General features: G+C 43.5%; 3 protein-coding genes across 4 annotated transcripts in view; 1 reads left to right on the forward strand and 2 right to left on the reverse strand.

Annotated features, from left to right (window-relative positions):
- Positions 1-1958, reverse strand: part of LOC133049412 (ATP-binding cassette sub-family C member 4-like) — a 193316-nt gene extending 191358 nt beyond the window's left edge. For both annotated transcript variants that reach the window (XM_061133403.1, XM_061133401.1), the window contains exon 1: positions 1752-1958. In XM_061133403.1, coding sequence (XP_060989386.1) covers positions 1752-1825 — 74 coding nt within the window. In that variant the 5' untranslated portion in view covers positions 1826-1958. The remainder of the gene's footprint in view (positions 1-1751) is intronic.
- LOC133049367 (protein SPT2 homolog) lies at positions 1824-17594 on the forward strand. The gene is made up of 3 exons (XM_061133342.1): positions 1824-2289; positions 14543-14631; positions 17176-17594. Exons 1-3 carry the CDS (start codon positions 1824-1826, stop codon positions 17200-17202), a joined length of 582 nt encoding a protein of 193 aa, XP_060989325.1. The 3' UTR covers positions 17203-17594.
- A 2859-nt stretch (positions 17595-20453) lies between these two features.
- Positions 20454-20864, reverse strand: LOC133049368 (small ribosomal subunit protein uS12-like). The gene has a single exon (XM_061133343.1). It carries the CDS (start codon positions 20862-20864, stop codon positions 20454-20456), a length of 411 nt encoding a protein of 136 aa, XP_060989326.1.
- Between the last annotated feature and the right edge of the window lie 4750 nt (positions 20865-25614).

Below are 25614 nucleotides of genomic sequence, written 5' to 3' on the forward strand. Positions count from 1 at the left end.
ACCTTCCCATTTCCAGGCACATACACTTTGAAAATTCACAAACAGAAGGGGTTTGGAAAGTTCCTTGCCCTGAGAGAAGTTAAGGAGAATTTTTTTGACTTTATTATTATTTACAGTAACCACACCCATATTCCTTCTTCTAGGCCCCTCTTTCCTTAAGGGCAACCAAATGGCCAAGAGATGAAGCTATACACACTAAATACACCACCATCAAAACAAGCATAGGAGCTCCCAATCCCTGGAGATTCCCTGAGCTGTTCCATAAAAGAAGGAAATACTAGAATTGGGGGAAATATAAATGGGTTAGGGTCCAGAAATAAAACAACTAATAATCATCCAAGTGTGATTAAAGCCCAAAGGTTCAGGACCACATAGTTAGTGGCCCCAGCTACCACATGGAACACTTTAGTTGAGAGCTTCAACTCTGAGCTGTTTTTCATTTGTGTATTTCCTCTGGGCTCAGGGACCCTTCAGTGGTTTCAGAACCAAATGACTCCTGGGCAGGACCACCTGCATCAAGATCATGCACTGCTTCTCTGAAGGCTAGAGATTGGGAAAGACCTCACAGGCTTCAGAGACTCTATCCCCAGAGTGATCCTCAAAGGTGGAAGTGGAGATAGTCACAATAAGGAAAGGGGCTGATCAAATAAATCCTTCAGTCCTGACTGTGTGTCCCAGGCAAAAGCAAAATGTGTTCAAGAATAGTGTTCCCAATCATTAAATAAAAAACCTTTCATCTTTTACCCACGTGAAATTTGCCACAACTAGGAACCAGGTCATACAGTGAGAGCCACGCAGGGAGAAAGGGAAAGAAACACAGGGTCACAGACCTGGGGGCAGAGGGGACCCAGTGCAGCTGGAACACACTATCACACAGAGCACAAGGGGAAAGGTGGAGACATCACTGAAAGATGGCAAAGAAGGTGGAGCACTGAAGAACTGATGCCTTCGAACTGTGGTGCTGGAGAAGATTTCTGAGAGTCCCTTGGACTGCAAGGAGATCAAACCAGTCAGTCTTAAAGGAAATCAACCCTGAATATTCTTTGGAAGGACTGATGCTGAAACTGAAACTTCAGTATTTTGGTCATCTGATGCAAACAGATGACTCACTGGAAAAAAGCCTGATGCTGGGAAAGATTAAGAGCCAGGGAAGACGGTGTCAGAGGATGAGTTATATGGGTGACATTATGGATGCAATGGAGATGAACTTGGGTAAACTCCGGAGACGGTTAGGGACAGAGACCAGCAGTGCTGCCATCACGGGGTTGCAAAGAGTCGGACAGGACTGAAGGACTGAACAACAACAACGGTCCAGGGCACTAATTAGATGAAGGGAGCTGTTCATAAGCTGCTTGCTTGGGGCTGGGGACAGGGGTAGGCGGTGGGGGTGTGACGCTTCAGTTCAGAACTGGGAATTCCTGAGCAGTTCAGGGGAAGCCGGGAAGAGTAGAGGCGGGGTGCTCAGTGCATTTCCCACTGGGCTGTGATTCCCCCTGGCAGCCTTCCCGCTTCCTGCTCTCTGGATCTGGAGGGGCTGCCGGCAGCAAGGCACGGAGACCCCGTACCTCCGCCACCAGGTCCCCGGGTCCCCTCCCCACCCCTGCTCCCCACTTCCTTGCCCAGTCGTGCCCCGCCTTCCCAGGGTGCAGGGGGCAGCACGAAAGCGTTGGGAGGGCCCACACTCCTTTCCGAAAGGCGCGGGCGGCGGAGGGCGCCGTGACTGCCGCGTATCTCGGCCGGGGGGCGCTCACCAGAAGAACAGGCGTGAGCAGAGGTTCGCTTTCTGCAATGGGTTGGGCTTCACCTCCGGGTACTGCGGCAGCATGGTGCCGGCCGGGGCGGGCGTGGAGCGGGGCGGCGCTGCTCTGGCCGCGGTGAGGTTCCCGCTGCTCCTGGAAGCGACCGCGGGGATGTTGGAGACCAGTCCGCCTTCGCAGTCTGCTGGGCAACCCCGAGAACCACAGGCTTCTGGGGGTGGAGCTCCCACAGCCCGCCAGGTCTCCGCCTCCCGGGACTGCGCAGCCTCCCGGACCGCCTCCGGGTCACCGACTCTGCGCTGCTGTCACCGCTCCGGGAGAAGTAGGGCGGTGTTTGGGGCTGCAGGACGAAGAGGCAGTCAGGCGAAAGCTTCCAGGAGCCGCATGCGAGTGGGAGGCAAGGCCACCGGCTCTTTGATGGAGGGAGATAGACCCGACAGCAGGAACAAACCAGCTCCAAGGATCCCACTGGGCGGCAAACTCCGCTGGAACTCCTGTTCTGAGCCCAGGCACTCACCGAGAGGCGAAGAGGGTAGGCTCAGGCACGTGAGATGTCCTGAGGCATCTCACAGGTTGCATTGTGAGGGAACCTCTTAGCTTTTTGCTGCCCTCTTAGATTGGGAAAGGGGACTCTGGGGGGAGAGAAACTGCCTCCTAATTTCTTTCATCATGCTTTCAAAACATAGATAAGTAACAGTGACATATGTCACAAAATACATATGCGCATTGCTGGGGACCTTACCTCACTTTCAACTCTAACAATGCCCTGTTCAAGAAGGTATTATCCCTATTGTACAGATAAGAAAGATGAGGTTCAAGGACAGCACTTGTCCAAGGTCTTGGACCCAAGTTTGGGGTTCAACATATTTGTCTCACTGGTAGATGGACAGTGTGTGTGAAGAGTGCCTAGAATATGCTGTGTGAATAAATGAATGACTGCAGGACTGAATAAACAAAATCTTGGGCTCCAACCCATAAGTGTTTAATTACCAGCTCAACAGTTTCTCTTCCCTTCTACTCTAAATGAAAAAGATCAAAATTTATGTGCCTACAACAAGATGACCATATTATTCTTTGATAATTTTCCATATACCTTGGCTAAAATTGGTGTTATTAATGATGGCTTTTAGCTTCAGTTGGAGAAGGCAATGGCACCCCACTCCAGTACTGTTGCCTGGAAAATCCCATGGACGGAGGAGCCTGGTAGGCTGCAGACCATGGGGTCGCTAAGAGTCGGACATGACTGAGCGACTTCACTTTCACTTTTCACTTTCATGCATTGGAGAAGGAAATGGCAACCCACTCCAGTGTTCTTGCCTGGAGAATCCCAGGGACGGGCAAACCTGGTGGGCTGCCGTCAATGGGGGTCGCACAGAGTCGGACACGACTGAAGTGACAGCAGCAGCAGCATGCAAGATGAAAAGGTAAGTTCTAGAAAAATGGTGTACAGCAATGTGATAATATTGCTGTGTACTTTTAATTTGCTTAAAGAGTAGTAGTTCTCAACATAAAAAAAAAAGGAAAATGGCAAAAGTGGAAGTGATGGACATGTTGATTGGGTTGGTTGTGATAGCTTAAGGTGAATGGTGTCGAATTTGTGATCTCCAAAGTAGAAGATTTAGCTTTGGGACCAGGAACCAGGCTTGATCACTTAAGAGTTTTTGTGTAGCAGAATTTTATTAAACTATGAAAAGGGACAGAGAAATCTTCTGACATAGACATCAGAAGGGGGACGGGGGGCGGGGAATGGAGAGTACCCCCACTCAGTAGTCTTATCAAGGCCTTATATACTTTTACCAGACCCACTCCCACAACATGTATTTGAAGATGACAGGATTAGTCAGAAGGTTCTAAAGAAGGAGAAACATGTCCTGGAGCAAGCTACATTGCTATATTGACTACCATAAAGCAAGGTAGAAAAAAAAGTTTGTCTTTTTCTCCTTGAGAGCCCCAGACCCCTTTCTTCTTCTTGAGGACTCTGGACCCCTTTCTCCTCCTTGGGGACCCTGGACTTCTTATCAACCTACCTAAGCACTGACTCTCAGTTGTGATGAATATTTCACAATGTATATGTAAATCAAGTCATCAGGTTGAACATCTAAATATATATAATATTTGTCAGCTATACCTTAATGCCAGAGGAGAAATTGATTTTAAAGAAACCCTTAATATATTCAAACATTTTTTATGAGGCAAACATATGAGAATGCAAGGTGTTGATAATTTTGTATTGATGGGCATGATGAGAATTTATTATACTATTTTTGTGCTTTTCATGCATGTTTGAAATTTTCTGTTGCAAAAAAGACAAGTGATTAGAGCTGAAAATTGTAATTTTTCAATAACCTACATTTCCCGTGTTAGCTCTCTCTCAGATAATGCAATCCACAATGTATGGTACCAGATTTCTCCTGACTTAAGTTCTCTTTTACATTCCCTACATTTTCCAGTGCTGTAAACACTCAACTACTAGTTCTACTTCAAAAATGAAGGAATTTGTTGCTAAAGTTGGAGGTCTAGTGACTTCCTTGTCAGACTGCCCCAGACTGTTCTGTCCCATCCCCACAACTATCTCAAGACCATAATTAGCCATCTCCAAACTGCCAAGTACATTCAATTCCTTCAGCTTCTGCTGTCTTTTTTTTTTTTTTTAAACTAAGATCTTTTGAAACTTCTTAGCATCCTATGCTGGACATAAACTAACATGGTATTTATAAGAGACATTGAAAACCAGTGTTGGTTTGTATACAGAAGACTGAATCTGGAGCCAGGGGACTGGAGATTTAGATACTTTCCTTTTTACCTAACCTTTCTGACCTAACTGTTTTCAGGTTTACAAATGGTCGGGCTGTTTTTTAGGGTGTTTTTAATTTTCTTTTTGCTGGTGCTAGAAAGAGAAAACCTCTTTCCTTTCTGATTAGGGACTTATAAGGATATGACCCATAACTGCTTGTAGCCATGCCTCCCATTCACATGAAGAGGCCAGAAAGAGTAAAGCAGGAACCCAAAGGGAAGTCATGCACTCAACAACTATTTATTAAACACCTACTGTGTACCATGAACTGTTCTAGGAGTTAGGACATATAAGTGAACAGCATGGTATATAAAGGAGAGTCAAGGTGGCATCAAATCTCTGGGGTTCCTGAGGCTACTAGGTTCCCTCCTTAGATGAAGGGACCTGCTGGAGCAGGAGCTGTCACTTTCCAGCTCATATCCTCTGACCCTTCGCCAGGACTAAGGAGGTCACTGCTTATCTGCAACTCTCTACTGAAGGGCCTTTTTCCAGCTTGGGAGCACTTTGGGACCATAGTCAAGGCAAGTCCAAACCCCTGGATTCAACCTTCAACTGGTGATGGATGGGGAGCTGGGAGATAAATGCCCCAGTGCCTTTGTCTGTGAGTTGGAACAATTCTGTCTCCCACCACTCTAAGCAGCCAAGTTGCCTAAGCAGTAACTTGTTAACACAGTTTTCATTGGCTTCCTTCCTCTCTGTCTCACTTCTTCACTCCCTACAAATATTTTCCTGGGATGACTTATAAAATAAACTCCTTCCACTCAAATCCTTCTCAGAGTCTGCTACCAGGGAATCTAAACTATGACACTTACCAGAAACATCCTTCTAATTACTGAAAAATATATTTACTCCCTGGAAATGGCAACCCACTCCAGTATTCTTGCCTGAAGAATCTTCATTGACAGAGGAGCCTGGCAAGCTACAGTCCATGGTGTCACAAAAAGTTGGACACAGCTGAAGTGACTTAGTATGCATGAACCCATAAAATTCCTAGCTAATACTATAAACCCTGGATTACCCCATATGGTAGCACTATCTACATGCATGACAATTTTGAGGACTTGAAATACATCTGGCCCAAATTTGAGATGTGCCATAACTATAAGATAAGATACACAATAGATTTCAAAGACAGCAAAAAACATCATTTGTCTCATTATGAGTCTCATTAATGATTTTTATATTGTTTATATGTTAATATAGTATTTTGGACACACTGGTGTAAAAACGTCTTACTGATATTATCTTCCTTTTAAAACAGCTACTACAAATTTACCTTTACAGATGTGGTTCACTTTATATTTCTATGGACAGGACTGCTATAACCAAAGGCTCTGGCACCACAAATCTCTCACATTCAAGAAAGTGAAAGGTTGTTGCTGAACGATAAGACGCGGGATTCTTGGCCTCCGGAGGAGATGAATTCAATCCGGGGCCAGAGACGAGGCTGGATCGCTCAGAGCTTTTGTGTAATAAAGTTTTATTAAAGTATAAAGGAGATAGAGAAAGCTTCTGACATAGGCATCAGAAAGGGGCAAAAGAGCACCCCTTTGCTAGTGTTAGCAATGGAGTTATATACTCTCCAATGAATCCAAAGAATGTCTGGAGGTTGCAAAGACCCACTCCCATAATTTACATTTTAAGATAACAGAGTTGGCCAGAAGGTTTAATCCAAAGATCGTCCTCAGGCAGGATACATCCTTGTAAAGACCAGACCTACTCCCATAATTTACATTTTAAGATAACAGAATTAGCCAGAGGGTTTGATCCAAAGACTGTCCTCATGCAGGATACATTATTGTTATATAATCCTAAGGAATGTAGAAGAGAAAAAAAAGTTTGTCCTTTCTTCCTCCTTGAATATCCCAGACCTCTCTTTCCTTGGGGACCCCTAGACTTCTTATCAACCTGCCTAGGAAATGACTCTCTCAAAAACAAATTAATAATGTTCATGTTATTATACAAATAACCTTGAATGTGATCTAATTCATGAAAAGAAATCATCCTCACATTTCAGAACTTTGTTACTAGTAATGAATTACTTGTCTCACTTCCCACTGGCTCTCAGACATACTTGCACTATAACACTTTTACAGAAAGTCCTGGTATAAAAACTTAAACAAAACTCCTTATTTTGGATCAGTATATTCTATTTGATCTTCCTTTAAGATGTTATAATAATAATGGAACCTTGAGTAATTTTGTTTTCAGTTCATTTGGAACACTAGTCCATTACTGAGATGAGTTGTCCAGAAACTGTTAAGAGTTAAGAAAGATGTCCTCAGAAAAGAATATACCTAAAAAATTGAAATTCCTACTTTTATTAGGCTCACAATCTAGAAAAAGAATAGGTAAAGAGGAAATTTCAGCAAAAGACTAAAAAATAATAAAATAACACAAACACATTCATTCTTACCCTGTTAAATTAAGGATGTTTTGCGATGGTGGCACTGATTGTGTCACACAGTTTCATGCTTCAAATGTTTTTCAGCCAAATAAAGAGGCCTTATAGCCATCAAAAAAAAAAAAAAAAACAGAAAAAACAGAATACCCCATCCTAATGAAGGCAAAGTCTGATAGGCACTGTAGTGTATTGTTGACAAAATATAAATTAGAATAGTTTTTTCAGAAAATAATCTAACAATATTTATTATTCAGAGCCTTAAAAATGTTCATTCTTTTTAACTCAGTAAGACTTCCACTTTGAGGATGAAGATGGTAAAAAAAAGTCAGCTATAGACAGCTATTTCTGTACAAATACTCAAAGAGTAAATAATCTGCCTGCAATGCAGGAGACCAGATTCAATCCCTTGATAGGGAAGGTCCCACGGAGAAGGAAATGGCAACCCATTCCAGGAAGTACTCTTGCCTGGAGAATTCCATGGACCGAGGAACCTAGCAGGATGTAGTTCATGGGATCACAAAGAGTCAGACATGACTGAGCGACTAACTTTCATGTTTCTCAGAGCAGTGCTTATTATAACAATAGAATTTAGAAACAGCCTAACTTCTAAGTTCAGCAAAAGCAAAATGAATGAATAAATCATGAAGAATTTTTAGAGAAGTGCTTTAGATTTCCCTGGCAGTAGAGTGGATAAGAATCCATGTGCCAATGCAGGGGACACAGATTCAACCTCTGGTCCAGGAAGATCCCACATGCTGCCACGGGGCAGCTAAGCCCAAGCACCACAACTACTGAAGCCTGTGTGCTTAAAGCCCATGCTCCACAACAAGAGAAGTCACTGCAATGAAAAGTCTGTTCAGTTCAGTTCAGTCGCTCAGTCATGTCTGATATTTTGCGACCTCATGGACTGCAACATGCCAGGCTTCCCTGTCCATCACCAACTCCCAGAGCTTGCTCAAACTCATGCCCATTGACTCAGTGACGCCATCCAACCATCTCATCCTCTGTTCCCTTCTCCTCCCACCTTCAATCTTTCCTAGCATCAGTGTCTTTTCCAATGAGTCAGTTCTTCACATCAGATGGCCAAAGTACTGGAGTTTCAGCTTCAGCATCAGTCCTTCCAGTGAATATTCAGGACTGATTTTCTTTAGGATTGACTGGTTTGATCTCCTTGCAGTCCTAGGGACTCTGAAGAGTTCTCCAACACCAAAATTTGAAAGCATCAATTCTTTGGCGCTCAGCTTTCTGTATGGTCCAATTCTCACATCCATACATGACTACTGGAAAACCACAGCGTTGACTAGACAGACCTTTGTCAGCAAAATAATGTCTCTGTTTTTTAATATGCTATCTAGGTTGGTCAGAGCTTTTCTGCCAAGGAGCAAACATCTCTTAATTTCATGGCTGCCATCACCATCTGCAGTGATTTTGTAGCCCAAGAAAATAAAGTCTGTCAGTGTTTCCATTGTTTCCCCATCTATTTGACACGAATTGACGGGACCAGATGCCATGACCTTCATTTTTTGAATGTTGAACTTTAAGCCAGCTTTTTCACTCTCCCCTTTCACTTTCATCAACAGGCTCTTTAATTCTTCACTTTCTGCCATAAGGGTGGTATCATCTGCATATCTGAGGTTACTGATATTTCTCCCAGCAATCTTGCTTCTAGCTTGTGCTTCATCCAGCCCAGCATTTCGCATTATGTACTCTGCATATAAGTTAAATAAGCAGGGTGACAATATACAGCCTTGACATACTCCTTTTCCAATTTGGAACTAGTCCTTTGTTCCATGTCTTGTTCTAACTGTTGCTTCTTGACCTGCATACAGATTTCTCAAGAGGCAGGTAAGGTGGTCTGGTATTCCCATCTCTTGAAGAATTTTAAATAGTATCTTGTGATCCACACTGTCAAAGACTTTGGCATAGCCAAGAAAGCAGAAGTAGATGTTTTTCTGGTATTCTCTTGATTTTTCTTTGATCCAACGGATATTGGCAATTTGATCACTGGTTCCTCTGCCTTTTTAAAATCCAGCTTAAACCTCTATAAGTTCTCAGTTCATGTACTGTTGAAGCCTAGCTTGGAGCATTTTGAGTATTACTTTGCTGAGTGAGGCCCCAGAGAAGCCTTCTGATGGCTGCAGCCTCATGACGGACCGTGAGCCAGACTACCCAGCCAAGCTGCTTCCAGATTACTGACCCTCAGAAATTCTGCAAGATTTGGAGTATCCAGGAGTCTCTGGCAGAGGCGTGAGTCAGCAGTGGCCTGCTGCTGGGTCAGGGGCACTGAATGCAACATTGTGTGCACAGATCCTTTTGAAAGAGGTCTCCATTATCTTCATTACCCCCACCAGAGTTTGGCCTTAGGCCAAACAACAGAGAGAGAACACAGCCCTGCCCATCAACAGAAAATTGTATTAAAGATTGACTGAGTATGGCCCCACCCATCAGAACAAAACCCAGTTTCCCTCACAGTCAATCTCTCTCATTAGGAAGCTTCCATAAGCCTCTTATCCTTACCTATCAGAGGCCAGACAGAAGGAAAACCACAATCAGAAAACTAACCAATCTTATCACATGGATCACAGCCTTGTCTAACTCAATGAAACTATGAGCCATGCCTTGTAGGGCCACCCAAGACGGATGGGTCATGGTGGAGAGTACTGATGAAACATGGTCCACTGGAGAAGGGAATGGCAAACCACATCAGTATTCTTGCCTTGGGAACCCCATGAACAGTGTGAAAAGTACAACAAACAGTAGCCCCCACTCACCACAACTAGAGAAAACCCGGGCAGCAACAAAGACCTAGTACAACAACAACAAAAATGGTACTGAATGCTTTGAACAATCACCAAAATGGTAGAAGATCTTAAGAAAGCTGGATCCTGAGAGTGTACTGATGAAAGCAACAAAGAAGTTGTGAGGTATTCTGGCTAAAAAGCTATTAGGCTCTGCCTGTCATTCCTACTCCTTCATTTCTCTTTCATGGAAAAACGTGTTGTGTATCACTTGTCAACTTAGAATCAGCCCGCTGTATATTGACTTGTATGTGGACCTATCTTTACTGCACTGACAGCTAATACCGTTTACTCACTCAACTGTAGGTTCTTTCTGGATTCCTAACTGAAAGGTCGGGACATGCCCCCAGGAAAAGTGCTGCAAGGCAAATTCCGGAGGCTGGCTAAACTTCCAGGGGCTGGCCCCCTGCAGCCTGGCCCAATCAGGTACCAACATAGAGCCCTTGGACACTGACCACTGCTGTAGCCCGCGCTTTCTTCCTTATATGAAAAGACCTGGCCTGGATGCCGGCCCGGACTATAAGACCCCTCCCCACCCCTCATACCTTGCAGACTCCCTTTGTCTCCTCACTCACCAGCCCCCGGGAGTTCTGCCCGAGCGCAATGCTTAATAAAAGGCCTTTACCACCGGTCCTTAGAGGCGGCTTTTTTCCTCCTGCGGTGTTTTTCCTAACACTAACATTTGACTATGACTGACCTTTGGTAACTAAAGTTATTATTCTTTTTTACTTTGTGGTAGGTTTTGCTGGATTCTGCCTGGTGATGGTATTTTACTATTGACCAGAGTCTACCACACAGAGGAACTGAGATTAAAATGATAGTTTTTTCTTTTTTTCCTAGCTGTGTTTGTTTTATTGCCTGCAGTGGGTTTCTCTGGATTCTGTGTAGTGACAATATTTTACTTTTGACAACAATCTACCAGATGGAGGATCCATGCTAAGGTGAGAGCTTTAGAAAAGAAGTGACTGGGAAAGAGCAACTGGCCTTTTGTTCAAAGCCGGTAGTTTTGGTCAAAGAGCCTGAGGTGCCACCTCTTCAAATGAGCTGATCTGCAAGGATACATTTAACTCCATGTCATGTAGCAACACAAAGTTCAGAATCAAATTATGTAGTATAGCTTGCTTGTATCCCATGAGAGATGCCACTCTGTCTAAATTGAGACCAAATTCTGGACTAAAAGTTTTGATGACTTTATGTGTATGTCATTTATCATTCTGCAACAGCCAAGAGACTTGAGTTTCTACTCATTAATCAAAACAGCCAGGGAGGCTATTTCTAGCACACATCTAGGTGTCCCATTGAGTCATAACCTTCACTCTGCTAACCTCAAACCACTTTTCTTATTTCAAATTTAGAATTTCACCCAGCAACTGACTATTAAGCATTGCCATCCATCTCGATCAGTCAACTTGTTCAGTTTCCATAAAACAATCATGTCTGTATTGTAATGGCCCTTCTTTGTAGATCCATTTAGGTGTTTTATTACATTTTCCTCCACTGTTCAAAAAACTAGAAGATGGAAAGAATCGATATGCTAATATTAACAACAATGCAATTAATGTAAATATGGAGAGAGCATGAAATGAAAGAGAGGAGGTGCCTCTTCAGTCTGGCTTGGATGCATATTTGAAGTGTTAGGTAATTAGAAGAGGGAAAATGAGTCCAGAATGGTGGTGGCTAAAATACCTGGAAGGGAAAAGCCCACCAAAAAAGAACAAAGGAAGGTCCGAGGATCGGAGTGAGGACCTCAGGTAAAACAAACTACACTCCTGGCTGGCCCAATTTACATAGGACAGGCCCAGGGAGAGAGAGACATATAAAAGCTAGCTCCCTCTCTCTCTCTTCCGCGTACTGGGGCGCTCTTCTCTTCGCTTCTTTGGGTCAACATGCCCTCACGCCTTGAAGATGGATTTTCCTGCTATTATCTAAATAAAATAGAGCTGTAAAATTGAGCTGTAACACTGATTTATCTAAGAGCTATAACACGGTCTGTTTGACACCTGAGAGCTATAACACAGTCTGTCCAAGACTGGAGAGCTGTGACATGCCAAGGGGGGCTTTAATGTCCGTCACTCCAAAACTTTGTTGTGACGAGATAAAAACTGAGGAGCATACACTCGCCTGACAGAAGTAAGCTGGGGTCATTATGTATTTAATTTTTAAGGAAGAGAAATCATTTTTTTAAAATCTATGAAATATCTAGGGCAGCTTTATTCATAACTGCCAAAATTTGGGAGCAATCAAGATATCCTTCAACAGGTGAATGGACAAACTGGTTCATCCAGGCAATGGGGTACTACTCAGCACTAAAAACAAATGAGCTACCAACACATGAAACAACATGGAGGAAACGTCAATGCTCATTACTAAGTGAAAGTGGTCAGTCTGAAAAGGCTACATGCTGCATGATTCTAACAATATGACAAAAAGGCAAAACTATGGAGACAGTAAAGGACCAGTATTGCCAGAGGGTGGAGGTGGGATGAGAGATGAGTAGATGGTGCACAGGGGATTTTTAGGGTAATGAAAATATACTGTAATATACCATAATGATGGAAATGTTATCATACATTTGTCTAAACCCATGGAATGCACGACACCAAGAGTGAACCCTGATGTAAACTATGGATTTGGGGTGACTGATGTGTCTCTATAGATTCATCAGATGTAGCAAATCTTTCACTCTATGTTGATAGTGGGGAGGCTATGGGGTGTGGGGGCAGGGGAGAGGAGGAAATCTCCGTACCTTCCCCAACCCACCTCCCCCAGAAAGAAAAAATCTATTAAATGCTTGTGAGACACTGATGATTATACATTCAAACTTCCCTGGTCATCCAGTGGTTAAGAATCCGCCTGCCAATGCAGGACACATGAGTTCTATCCCTGCCTCAGAAGATCCCACAGGCTGTGTAACCCGCACTCTAGAGCCTGTGCTCTGCAACTACTGAGCTCACAAACCATAACTCCTGAAGCATGTGCGCCCTAGAGCCTGTGCTCCACAACAAGAGAAGCCACTGCAATGAGAAGCCCATGTACCACAATGAAGAGTAGCCCCTGCCCACCACAAATAGAGAAAGCCCATACATAGCAACAAAGACCCAGCATGGAAAAAATTAAAATAAGCAAATAAATAACAATTTTTAAAAATGAAGTGTTATAATAGAGGAAATGAGACTTTCAAAGTTATAGATTGAGATTCATATTAATAAAATGTCCCACTGATCCCTTATAGTATTACTTAGATTTATAAATCACATGATAACTTTCTTCAATTTAATCAAGAAAATAAGAACAATTTACCTTTTCTCGTATCAATTTTTGAAAATAACTTATAAAACACTACCAGAGTTATAATCTCCTTCCCACCCCTTGCAAATCAAGTCCATTTTGCTTCATTAAATTTTCTGTTTATTAAATATAACTTCAGTGAAATTAAGAGAAATAGAGTTTGAGGTAATAAATACATCTATAAAATTAATTTGTATTGCATATTATTAATATTTAATCTATATTTTAGATACTTTTATAACATTCAGAGGTTAAAAAGCTGAAATATTCTTTCTAAACATAAAGAACTTTAAAATTCTTTGTTTTCTGAGAAGAGACTTGGCTTGCTTCCTTTTATACAGTCTACTTTCAATTGCATTCTCAGGGAAGCTGTGGGTATAAAAGTATCAAATTTCATCTGAATGAAATGTATTCCCTACCCTCACCAAGTATACAACTTATAATGTGTGTACAATTCCCATTCTTAAGAGTCACACCTTTGCGTGAAGGCTTTCATTACATGTGGACAACAGAAATGAAGTCCATCATGTGTCAATATTAAAAGTATTGACTTTTTACGGACATTTTTTCTAACATCTATTGCTGATGTTCCTCCCTCGCAGTTTGCAGAACATAATGACAAACATTATTAACTATTTGATATCATTACCAGCAGTAGTATTATGCCATTTGGTGCAATAGTCTTAGGGGCTAACGAAACATAGGTATAGGGGTTTACAGATTCATTTATATACACTTACTAACAACAAATTAACATAAAAATTTCACGTCTATTTTTTCTATATTTTTATTGCTTATCTTTTCTAATAATACTTTACTTTTTACTTATTTTAAACTAGCTTGTAAAGTAAGATTTAATAGGCTTTAAAATAAGGACCTGAGGATCTCTGCTAGGAATAATTATGAGTTTGCAGATCTAATTTTGGCAACTTAGATGCCTCTTGGTGTCAGATGTCTTCTGTGAGACTGAAACTACCCAAAGATGACAGCTGGAAAAGTGAATGTTATCAGAAGGTGCTTTGGTTTACTAATGGCTTTATGAAAGTGAGGGTGAAAGTGAAAGTTGCCCAGTCATGTTGGACTCTTTGTAACCCCTTGGACTATACAGTCCATGGAATTCTCCAGGCCAGAATAATGGAGTTGGTGGTCTTTCCCTTCTCCAGGAAATCTTCCCAGCCCAGGGACTGAACTCAGGTCTCCCGCATTGCAGGCAGATTCTTTACTAGCTGAGCCACCAGGGAAGCCCATGGCTTTATAAGTGTTCCTAAATGATTAGTAAATATCCTCTCTTCTTTGGACATGAAATAGTTTAAGAATGCTAAAAAATATTCCCCAATTTTATTTTTTAAATGTAAATAATTTCCAAATGGATTACATATATTCACACTCTTTTTCTATAGTTATTTAAGGATTTTCATTAAAGAATAAGATATACAGAAACAAGGAGAAAGAGGGAGAGAGAATCCCAAGACTGAGCCCTGAAACCGTCCATCATTCACAGGTAGAGACTCACCCAGGAGACTGAGGAGGGAGAGAATGTGCAGTCACAGAAGTGCAGGAGAAGCTGGAACCCATGCCTCTGAGAGGCTGGTAAGTTGAAGACAGAAGAGTACCAATTGGATTCAGCAAAGACAGGGGTTTTGGTGACTTAGGAAAAGCATTATTTTAAAGAGAAAGAGATTGAAATCTTTTAAAGATGTGTTGAGCAGAGAAATGTGTCTGAAGGTGTGGGAAAGTGGTTGTACACAACTCCTGTGAGAAATTTTGCTGTGAGGAGGAACAGAAAATAGGAAAAGAAGTAACTGCAGGACTATAACCCTTGAGGAGGCACTCATCCACACTGTGAACTGTTCAATAGCCAGTCTAAAAATAGACTGTTTGAGTAACATGGGTGAGCCGATGTTGTCAGTATCTGCCCTGGTGCCTTCCATGTCACCCTAGCTTGACTTCCTGCAACTCTGCCTGAGGGCTTTTTCTGCCACCAGAGTCAGCTCTGCTAAAGCACAAGGCAGCCAGGAGTGCTGGGGAATTCAATGTCTTCCTCTGCTCTCCTCCCCTGGCGGCCTTCAGTCAACAGACGGACAGGAGCTGGTATATAAATACCCCAACTCACTCACTCAGGGAAGTTAACCTGAGGTTTGTGCTCCACACTGCCTCCTACAGTTTCCCAGCAGGATTATGTTCCAGTGACCCAGCCTGGAACATACCTGATAACACATTGTGTGTGGCCCTCTCTCCCTTTCTTGTCTCACTTCCCCACTCCACTGCCAGTGTTTCCTGGGACCTCCCTCCCAAATAACCTATTGCATTCAAATTCTAATCCTAGATTTCAGCTTCAGGGAACCCAAACTAAAATAACAGAAAATATTCATGCAATGACATGAAACCATTATACCAATTTTGCATAAGAACGCATGAAACAAGAAACATTAAAAGAAAATATTTCAAATGATAACAATGATCATTTCTCTTTTGTGGGATTATGGGTGATTAAAAAAAAACAAAAACAAAACTTGTTTTTCCTTGAGAAAAGAAAGTGGTTTTCCTTTGGTAAAGAAGTACTATAATTACAATATACAGATTAATAGAGATTTTGTGAATTTCAGAAGGTGGTCTTAAAAGAACAAAGGGAAAGAAAGAAAGGGTAGTCACTCAGTGTCCAACTCTTTGTGACCCCATGGGCTGTAACCCACCAGGCTCCTCTGTCCATGGGATTTCCCAGGCAAGAATACTGGAGTGGGTTGCCATTTCCTTCTCCAGGGGATCTTTCTGACCCAGGGATCAAACCCAGGTCTCCCACATTGCAGGCAGACGCTTTACCATCTGAGCCACCAGGAAAGCCCTAAAAGAACAAAAAGTATTACTAAAGAAAATATGGCTGCTGCTAACTTTCTCAGCAGCGCATAGCAAATGAAATACCAATATTCATGTGAAAAGCATACCAATGGCTATTGTTACAGGTACCATTTATCAAATGTGTAACAATACTCTTTTATCATCTTACAAATCCTTGCAATACTACTGTAAGGTATGTATTATTCTTATCTTTTTACATATAACATAGTTGAGACAACAATGAAGTTATTTCTCCTAAATGGGGGAATATTTGAACCCAGATATTGGTCCCAACGCCCATGAACTTTCTGCCACTTTGGGCTGCCTCTCTCTGCACCTTCAGGTATTATTTTAGAGTCACCAAAGAATAATCAAAGAATAATCACTGCATCAACATTTCTGATGTGCTGGATGCAATTTAGAACTAGGAGGATAGATGTATATAAACACACTTTGCTGGAGAAAATGGTTTCTTCAGAGCAAGCTGAAGTGTGGTCACCAGAGTCATGTTGGATAGAACAATTAGAACCCTGTGCGATCAAACCCTGGAGGCAAGGACAGTACATCACAATGGTGAAAAAATCAACTTACCATAGAGAGGTGGATTTTTTAAACTACAAGGCCAAGAAAGCACAATCCTAAAGTATATCTGAGCTTAAAGGACCAAAAATGGCACAGATGACATACTAACATGCTGTAAAATACATTTTTGGTCAGAATTAGGTTCTTTGGTCACACTTTACACAAGAACAGTCTTACTTATTTCATAGCTGTATTTGCTTGACTATCTACTAGATGCCAGTCACTCACTATTTTATTTACAAGGTAAAATGCAGATTAATCTTTAAGAGATAAAGGAGAAAGAAGCCTGTTATTTCTATTTTTAGCTTATTAAAAATGAGCTAAGAGTTATAATTGCTGCATCTGCACTGGTTCACAATGCCTGGACCATAGGCTTCTTAAAGCAGGTGCAGAAGGACCACTCCCTGGGACTTGAATGCCCACTCAATGCCCTACCCACAGGAAGTCTTTGAACACACATGCCTGGTGAATGACAAGGATATCCACACCCCACCAGAAAGAGGAGGGCACTGCAACCTCTAAAAACATTTACTGTGACTCAAAAAGTTTCTCTGTCTCTCAGGACCAAAGGGAGAACTATGCTTCCCCCACTGCCTGAGATACACAGGGCTAGTGGCCAATACTGGTCAGCAGAGGTAAGCATAAATGACGGGGACAAAGTCAGCCAGACTACTTAGATGACGGCCCCAAACTCCCTAGTGTCTGTTCTACTCCTAGGTTGCTCCTGGAGGAATCCTGTTTTGATAAGAGAGGGAAAGAGGAAAGACCAAAGCACATTCTTCTCTGGGCATGAAGGCAGTTACCCAGCAACTGATGCATAGAGAAAAGTATATAAGCAAGAAGTAAAATTCTGGTTTCTTTATCTCTCAAATAAATAAATAAATTTAAGTGAACTAATAAGTGCACATCAGTATAAGAGAAAAATAAGTAACTTCAGAATTTTTCCCATATATGAAAACCATCTGAATAAAAAAATAAATATTTTTAAAAATATAAATAATAAAATGTAAATAAAATATTTAGATAAAAAATAAAAAACGCACTCAATGCTGACTGTACTGTTTCTGTCTATAGTTTACAATGTTGACTGTAGTCCTCTCTGTCTACAAAAGCTCTTGTCCACTGATTGTCAAGGGAGGGGGAGTCAGCCTTTGGACAGGCGTCTACCCTCCCCCCAACACACACACCAGCCTCCAAAATAAAGCAAATGTTCCTTTCCACCAACCTGGCCTCTTTATTGGTGTTTGAGTGTGAGCAGATGGACCCCCCCCCCCTTCACTTTTTGACCGTCTATGGTCAGCCTTGGAACTATCACAGCATCTGTCATGGTGAGAGGGGAGTGAATTTTAGTGTTACAATGAAGGGGTAATGAGTTAGAAGTCAGAGACCAGACCATACTCAAAACCATCTTGATTTTAGCTGGTTCAAGACAGTTTTTGTGGGATCCTGTTTATCTCAATATCTGTGCCCACCTACGCCACAGATAACAAAGGAAACAGTCATTAAAGGTAAGTCAGAAAAAAAAAGAAAAAAAAAAAGGTAAGTCAGGGCCCTTAATATTCCACGAGGGTGGACTGTGATGAAACAGTCACCAACAAAGCCCATCAACAATTCCCTGGGAGTAAAAGTAGAATCTTGGTAATAAAATAAAGTCTAACCTTTTGTTACTCCTTTTGTGCTGAGTCGAGTTTCACTTGCTCACAGGGTGTTTCATGAAGAGGCCTCACACCCGGCCCATCAGACAAGAATCCCTGGTGTAAAACGGTTGCGTTGACACCTCAGCTCTGAGGGCCGAGTGCAGGATCATTGCCCCCAGCACTGTGATTCAAGATGGCATTGAGGTGTGAAGTGCAGAGATGCTGAGCCCGGCACTACAAGCTGGAGCCACCGGCAGCACAGCTGAGCCGGTCCTGTGAGAACATCCCTGACCCCCAGCTGACAGGAATCACATTCAGCAGAGCTTTGGAGGGTTTTCAGAGGAAACAGTGTCTCTAGAGCACATTCTACTGGACGAGCCACACCTGGCAGAGGGACTTCCCAGGTGGCTCAGCAGTAAATATCCCGCCTGCCAATGCAGGACACTCACGTTGACCCCTGGGTCAGGAAGATCCCCTGGAGCAGGACATGGCAACTCACTTCAGTATTCCTGCCTGGGAAATCCCACTGACAGAGGATCCTGGCAGGCTGCAATCCATGGGGCCACAAAGAGTCGGACATGACTGAGTGACTGAGCATGTGCCCACACACACACACAGGCACACCCCTAGCAGGAGGACCCCCACCTCCTGTCGAGGGGAGGGGGGGGAGTCCCACTTCGGAGAATTGGTAACAAAATAGGAAGAAATCAACCTGTCTCTGTTTTTCCTGGTGGCTCAGATGGAAAAGAATCTGTCTGCAGTGCAGGAGACCCGAGTTTGATCCCTGGGTTGGGAAGATTCCCTGGAGATGGGAATGGCTACCCACTGCAGTATTCTTGCCTGGAGAATTCCATGGAATTCTCATGGGCTATAGTTAATGAAGTCGCAAAGAGTCAGACACAACTGAGCGACTTACACTTTTTCACACTTTCTAGCAAAGAAAGCAGCTGCCATTTGGGAAGAAATAAGATCTTCTGCCTCCAGTAGTAGTTCTCACTTGGTTGCAGGGTGGAATCACCTGTGAGGTTTTAAAAAGTGTTGCTTTCCCCGTCCCCTCCCCTGAGATCCTGATTTAACTGAGATGAGGCTTTAGCACTGTGCTTTACAGAGCTCCCCTGGTGATTCAAATTTGTAGCCAAGTTTACAAACTGCTGGCCTTTGCCTTACTGAGGATATAAAGAACTCTACCTGAATGAGGAAACAGAGTAAACAGACAGAGTGATTCTGCAGGAGCCGGAGTGTATGTTTCTGTGTAGAGGGTGTAGTTGGGGTGGGGGCCTGTGACCCCTTTTGCCCACTCTGAGGCCTTCCTGGCCCTTCATTGCCCGGCCTTTCCACGCTTCTCACCTGGATGCCTGGATTCTTCCGTGCCCTGGTGGTGATTTTCAGTATGATACAGTTGTCTCAGGAGATTTTATACAAGCCCCGCCTTAGTTCATCACAAACCTATGAGCAGGATCCCCAAGGTGTGGCTTGCTGGGAGGGAAATCCTGGGAACTATACAGGATGACCAGCTCAGCAGTAACTTCAGGAGTAGCTCCTGAGCTGGGAAGTTCAGGGAGCTCCAGGCAACTGGCCGAGCACGGGTGTGGCACACGGCTGTGACTGGAACCTTCCTGTGCCTGGGGTCTGAGGTGTGTGTGTGTGTCTGTGCTCAGTCGTGATGACTCTTTGGGACCCCATGGACAGAGGATGGGATTTCCCAGGCAGGAATACTGGAGTGGGTTGCCATTTCCTCCTCCAGGGGATCTTCCCAACCCAGGGATCGAACCTGTGTCTCTTGGATCTCCTGCACTGGTAGGTGGAGTCCTTACCACTAGCGCCCCCTGGGGGCTTGAGGGAACTGATCTTAAAGTTAAAAAGTGAAGTCACTCAGTCGTGTCTGACTCTTTGCGACCCCATGGACAGTAGCCTGAACCTGTCTCCTCAGTCCATGGGATTTTCTAGGCTAGTGACAGGTAATCCCCAGGTTCAGTGATAAAGAATCTGCCTGCCAATGCAGGAGACACAGGAGCTGCAAGTTTGATCCCTGAGTCGGGAAGAAGCCCTGGGGGAGGAAATGACAACCCTCTCCAGTATTCCATTCTTGCCTGGAAAATCTCATGAACAGAGGAGCCTGGTGGGCTACAGTCATAGGGTCACAAAGAGTTGGACATGATTGAACACAGGTAGTGACAAGTGCCTATGATAGCGAGCATCAAGAAGTGCAAAGGTGTAATGTAATGAGCATCCCAATAAACAGCAGCTGCCCCTTATTCTGCTCTGTGTGACAAGGATGTGCTTTTGCTTAACTATCATATCCCATTTCATTTTTTTGTAAATGAAAATTTATTACTATCATTCTTTCATCATCAACATTTATGATCTTGGTCTATCCTTCTTGCGTTTGTGTAAGGCCAAAAAAGAGACACTGGCTACTTTGACAGCCTTAAAGTGGACTCCAGGAAAGTCACCAACAGCATGACCTTTGCAACCAAATCCAGCAACCAGAACTTCATCATTTTCCTCAATAAAATTCAAGCAACCATCACTGGGTACAAAAGGCTGTGATTTTTTGCCATTCTTGGTGAACTGAACCCTGACACATTTCCTGATGGCAGAATTTGGCTGTTTGGCTTCAACCCCTATTTTTTCGAGCACAATTCTCTTGGCATGAGAAGTGCGTCTAAAAGGGCTGTGCCCAAATGGGCTTTCTTGTACTGTTACCATGCCACTTCTGGGCTCGTCGGCGGCTACAGAGCTTCCTGGCAAAGACTGACACTTGCTCATCCTACCAGCACCATGGGCCTGAAAGAAAGACCATCATGTTTAATTTTAACACAAGCTCAGAGGGTATTAGGATGTTAGGACCCCCACCATCTTACAGAGCTTAAGGACCTTGCTAGAGGTCATAAGACTCCTGACTGACAGATGCAGCCCCTGAGCCCGCTCCACCCGTGTGCCGCGGGACCTGGAGATCTTCCTGCCCAAAGATCTGCTCAGCAGCTTCAGCCTGACTCCCTGGGTGGGTCCGTGTGGTCTTTCCAGGGGCCCGCAGCCCCTTTGCTCTTATTGCCCCGACTCAGGTCCTTCCTTCTGCAGGGCAGCCCCTGAGAGCACCACGGTCGGCAGGAGGACACCCTTGCCCTGTCCTAGCAGCTTTTCCCTGCAGCCAACTCCTGGGGGTGGGGTCAGGCTAGGTTGTGAGGAGAATCATGAGAGAAGCAGGAAAGGTGTGAGCTCGTGGTCAGCACCTTCCTCTGACCTGGGACCTCTCTCTCTTCTCCTGACACTTCCCGTCACTCAGGGCAGCTCTTCACACCCCACGCCCCTCCATTACAAGTGTTCCTGTAGCTCTGCTGTGGATCAGAGTCACCAGGGAAGGGGTCAGAATGCAGAGTCCTAGGCTCCAGCCCCCAAGATCTGATCCAACATCCCAGTGGATTGGGATGTATGGGGGTCCCCTGAGAACATTCTGAGAAGCATTTAACAGACCTGCCACTCGCATCTGTGGGCCCTGGTTCAACAGTATAATGAAGCCCATCCTTTATGTTTACATATTTAAAAGCTATAAATCAAACTAACACACTGTCAAGTACACACTCATAACCACCTGGCAGGCTGGGATTCCTGGACCCAGGAGTTTGGAGCCAGAAGGTAGGACAGCAGAGGGAGGGGCCGCCCCAGCCCCCAACCCTCCCCCCGCTCTCCCCACCTCTGGCTCTGACTCTCTCTGTGCCCTGAGGAATCTGCTGCTCAAGCAAGAGCAATGCAGCCTTCAAGTCCAAGCTCAGGCCACCCTCTTCTGCCCCACAAACAGCTGCATCTTGACCACCTGTCTGGCTGGGAGATGGGCCCCAGGAGGGAGGCCTGCACTGGGGATGGGAGCAGGGATTCTGGGGTCCAGGTGCTCAGAGTGCTGCCTGGAGGGGGCGGGGCTCCAGGTGGCTACACCCCCTGGTCCTCTCTGGCTGCTGCACCTGGGGGAGGTACAACCACAAGATGACCCGAGCAGGGCCTCTAAACCAGCGCTTCTCAAACTGTACTGTGAGCAGGACTCACCTGGGTTCTAGAGATTCTGAGTCAGTAGGTCTGGGGTTGAGACAAGATTTTGTGTTCTAACAGCCTCACAGGGCAAGCCAATGCTGCTGGTCCACAGGACGCACTTAGAACAGCAGAGCCCTAGGGCAGGGTGGGCAGAGTTTTCCTGTTAAGGACCAGAAAGTCCATTTCCAGGATTTGTGGACCTTATGGTTTCTGCTCAGAAAAACATCTACTGCTGCTTCGTTGACTACACTAAAGCCTTTGACTGTGTTAAATTCAGTTCAGTCGTTCAGTCGTGTCTGACCCTTTGCGACCCCGTGAATCGCAGCACGCCAGGCCTCCCTGTCCATCACCAATTCCCGGAGTCTACCAAAACCCATGCCCATCGAGTTGGTGATGCCATCCAGCCATCTATTCCTCTGTCGTCCCCTTCTCCTCCTGCCCCCAATCCCTCCCAGCATCAGGGTCTTTTCCAATGAGTCAACTCTTCGCATGACGTGGCCAAAGTGTTGGAGTTTCAGCTTCAGCATCAGTCCTTCCAATGAACACGCAGGATTGATCTCCTTTAGGATGGACTGGTTGGATCTTCTTGCAGTCCAAGGGACTCTCAAGAGTCTTCTCCAACACCATAGTTCAAAAGCATCAATTTTTCAGCACTCAGCTTTCTTCACAGTCCAACTCTCACATCCATACATGACCACTGGAAAAACCATAGCCTTGACCAGACGGACCTTTGTTGGCAAAGTAATGTCTTTGCTTTTTAATATGCTGTGTAGATTGGTCATAACTTTCCTTCCAAGGAGTAAACATCTTTTAATTTCCTGGCTGAAGTTACCATCTGCAGTGATTTTGGAGCCCCCAAAAATGAAGTCTGACACTGTTTCCACTGTCTCTCCATCTATTTCCCATGAGGTGATTTGACTGTGTAGATCACAACAAACTGGAAAACTTAAAGAGATGACAGTACCAGACCACCTTACCTGTCTCCTGAGAAACTTGTATGTGGGTCAAGAAGCAACAGTTTGAACTGGACATGGAACAACTGCCTGGGTCCAAATTGGTAAAGCAGTATGACAAGGCTTTATATTGTCACCCTGCTTATTAAACCTACATGAGAAAGAATGTATGTGTATGTGTACTGAGTCACTGCTGTACAGCAGAAATTAACACAACAGTGTAAGACAATCATGCTTATATACATTTTTAAAGAAACAAGAAAAAAAAAAAGCCAAGGGTGTCAGTAGGTTCGCTATTAATATTTACTCTATTTACTTGCTTAGCCTGGTGTTTGTCCGATTTTTCCACTTTAAAAATATAATTCTTCCCTAAAGAACTAATCTGAGAAGATATTTTGAGTCCATGAAAATGCTGTGTCTCTTCCAACCCCCAAAATTCAATGTATGTTCAGTCAGTGATGAATTTTGTCTGAGTTATTTATGACAATGGCTCCCATATGGTACTTTTCTCTCAATCTGTCTACATTTGTGAGTTGCCCTTCTACTGTAAAAAAAAAGATCTTTCCCCTCCTCCTATCTATTTTACGTCTTATTGGAATAAGAATAAACTCATGGATTTTTAAAAAGTTTTTATTGTTGCAAAATGTAGGGTTTAAAACTCAACATACTGTTTATTGTTATTTACTTACAAAAGTTCTAATGTGCTATAAACTCCATCTCGGAGACTCATTTTTTTGTCTAGGTAGTCTGCAAAATGTAATTTAAAAAAATTTTTTCACATAATATCCTCCAGAATTAAATGTGATTAACTATTGGATCAAACACTGGTTTGAAATACCCAAAGCCTCCACCTATTAGGTGGATAATTGTGAGCATCGTTGCTGAGTGAAAGAGTGAAGTTAGTCAGAACCCTCCAATGTAAACTTCATGTAGAACATTCTTAGTGTATCTAAGTTTTAACCTTGTTCTTCTTAAAAATATCACACAATCCCAATTTGATTATGGCAGGTCACATGGTTCTGGTGTATAGAACAAGGTCTCATAGGGCTGGGCCATGTTATTCCTTCTAGTAGTGTTATTTTTTAGGTCTAAATTCAAATAAATACGTATTTCTCCCAGTTTTCAACACACACTGCTGGTTTAGTCTTTGAAAAAAATTTTTTTCCTTAGAACATTAGGTTTAAAAAACAAAAACTCAGTTAACCCATATTCTGTTTTAAAATGAAAATTAATAATGTATACATGAAATCTTGATTTAAAAAACCTGTTGTGTTTCTAGGTACCCTCTTCAACACTAGGACCATGCTGCTGATTCAAGAATCGAATCTATATAAATACATGCACAGAATTGTTTTTAGACTAAAGCTACATGGTTGAAGGGTGTCCATAGTCCATTTTGTCAAGGATGGTGCCAGTTTTTCTCCCTGGCGCTCTGACTGGTAACTGCTTTCCTTTCATTCTCAAGTGTCCCACTCTGGACAGTACATTCTTTGGGCACCCACACCACTGGTGAGGAGCAGAGAAAGACCTGACAGGCAAGTCAGTGTTTCTGATTGCAAAACCAGGGCTTTCTGTTATCCAAGGCTACTTCTTAGAATTCCAAAATTATAACGTTGACAATGAAGGTTTGTTCTCAGTCATCATTTATCATTCAGAAAACATTTACTGAGTGCCCCCTATGTAACAGATACTGTGCTGAAAGATGCAATTAAAAAGTGAATAGGGCACAGTTGCAAGTCTTTTTCTCACTTGGTTTAGTGAGAAAACAAACCGTATGAATACTCATAGTCAGGGCAGGCTACATAGTTTACATAACCTGTGTAAAATGGAAAGAACAGGGCCCCTTGTTTAAAAATCACCATACTGAATGACAACAGGACACTAACCAAGTATGGTTCAGTTTAACAAACGAGAGGTGCTCAGGGTATTACAGAAATACAAGTTACTAGGATGATGACTGATCTTAAGGTGACTTCCTAGAAGAGGTGACAAATGGGCTGACCCCAGAAAATGAGATTTCTCCCCTTCATGGATCTTCTCCTCTATTTTTTAAACCAGAAGGTATTGAGGAGAATCACTAAGTCATCATTTTGACTTACACATCAGTCATCAAGAGTCTCCCCCACAGTACATCTTCATCACCTACCTTAGAGCTGTGACACAGGATGTGGGGGGACATGGAGATGAGCTGTTCAGACCTCCCTTCAAGGACTCACTGCCTACCTGCTGGAGGTGCTGCCAGTGGGCAACCTTAAACCACAAGCCTGCATGCAACGACCCTTCCAGGTGGAGGTATAAAGACCTGGCCATTGGATGTGTCAGGACAACTCTGATGGGCCTTCTTCACTCCAGATGCCCCATGGGATTAGTTAAGGTCATCCAGCCAGTGATCCAGCTTGATCTTTCCTTCTACCTATCATGTTTCTTTCCTCCTGTTCCACAGTGTTGATTCCAAGGGCACCCCTGATAAACATCCCAGCACTAAACTCCATCTGAGCCTGCATTTCAGAGAACCAGCCTGCAACATGTATCAGAAAACA

The sequence above is a fragment of the Dama dama genome, chromosome 30, assembly GCF_033118175.1.
Source record: "Dama dama isolate Ldn47 chromosome 30, ASM3311817v1, whole genome shotgun sequence".
Taxonomy (NCBI): Eukaryota; Metazoa; Chordata; class Mammalia; order Artiodactyla; family Cervidae; genus Dama; species Dama dama.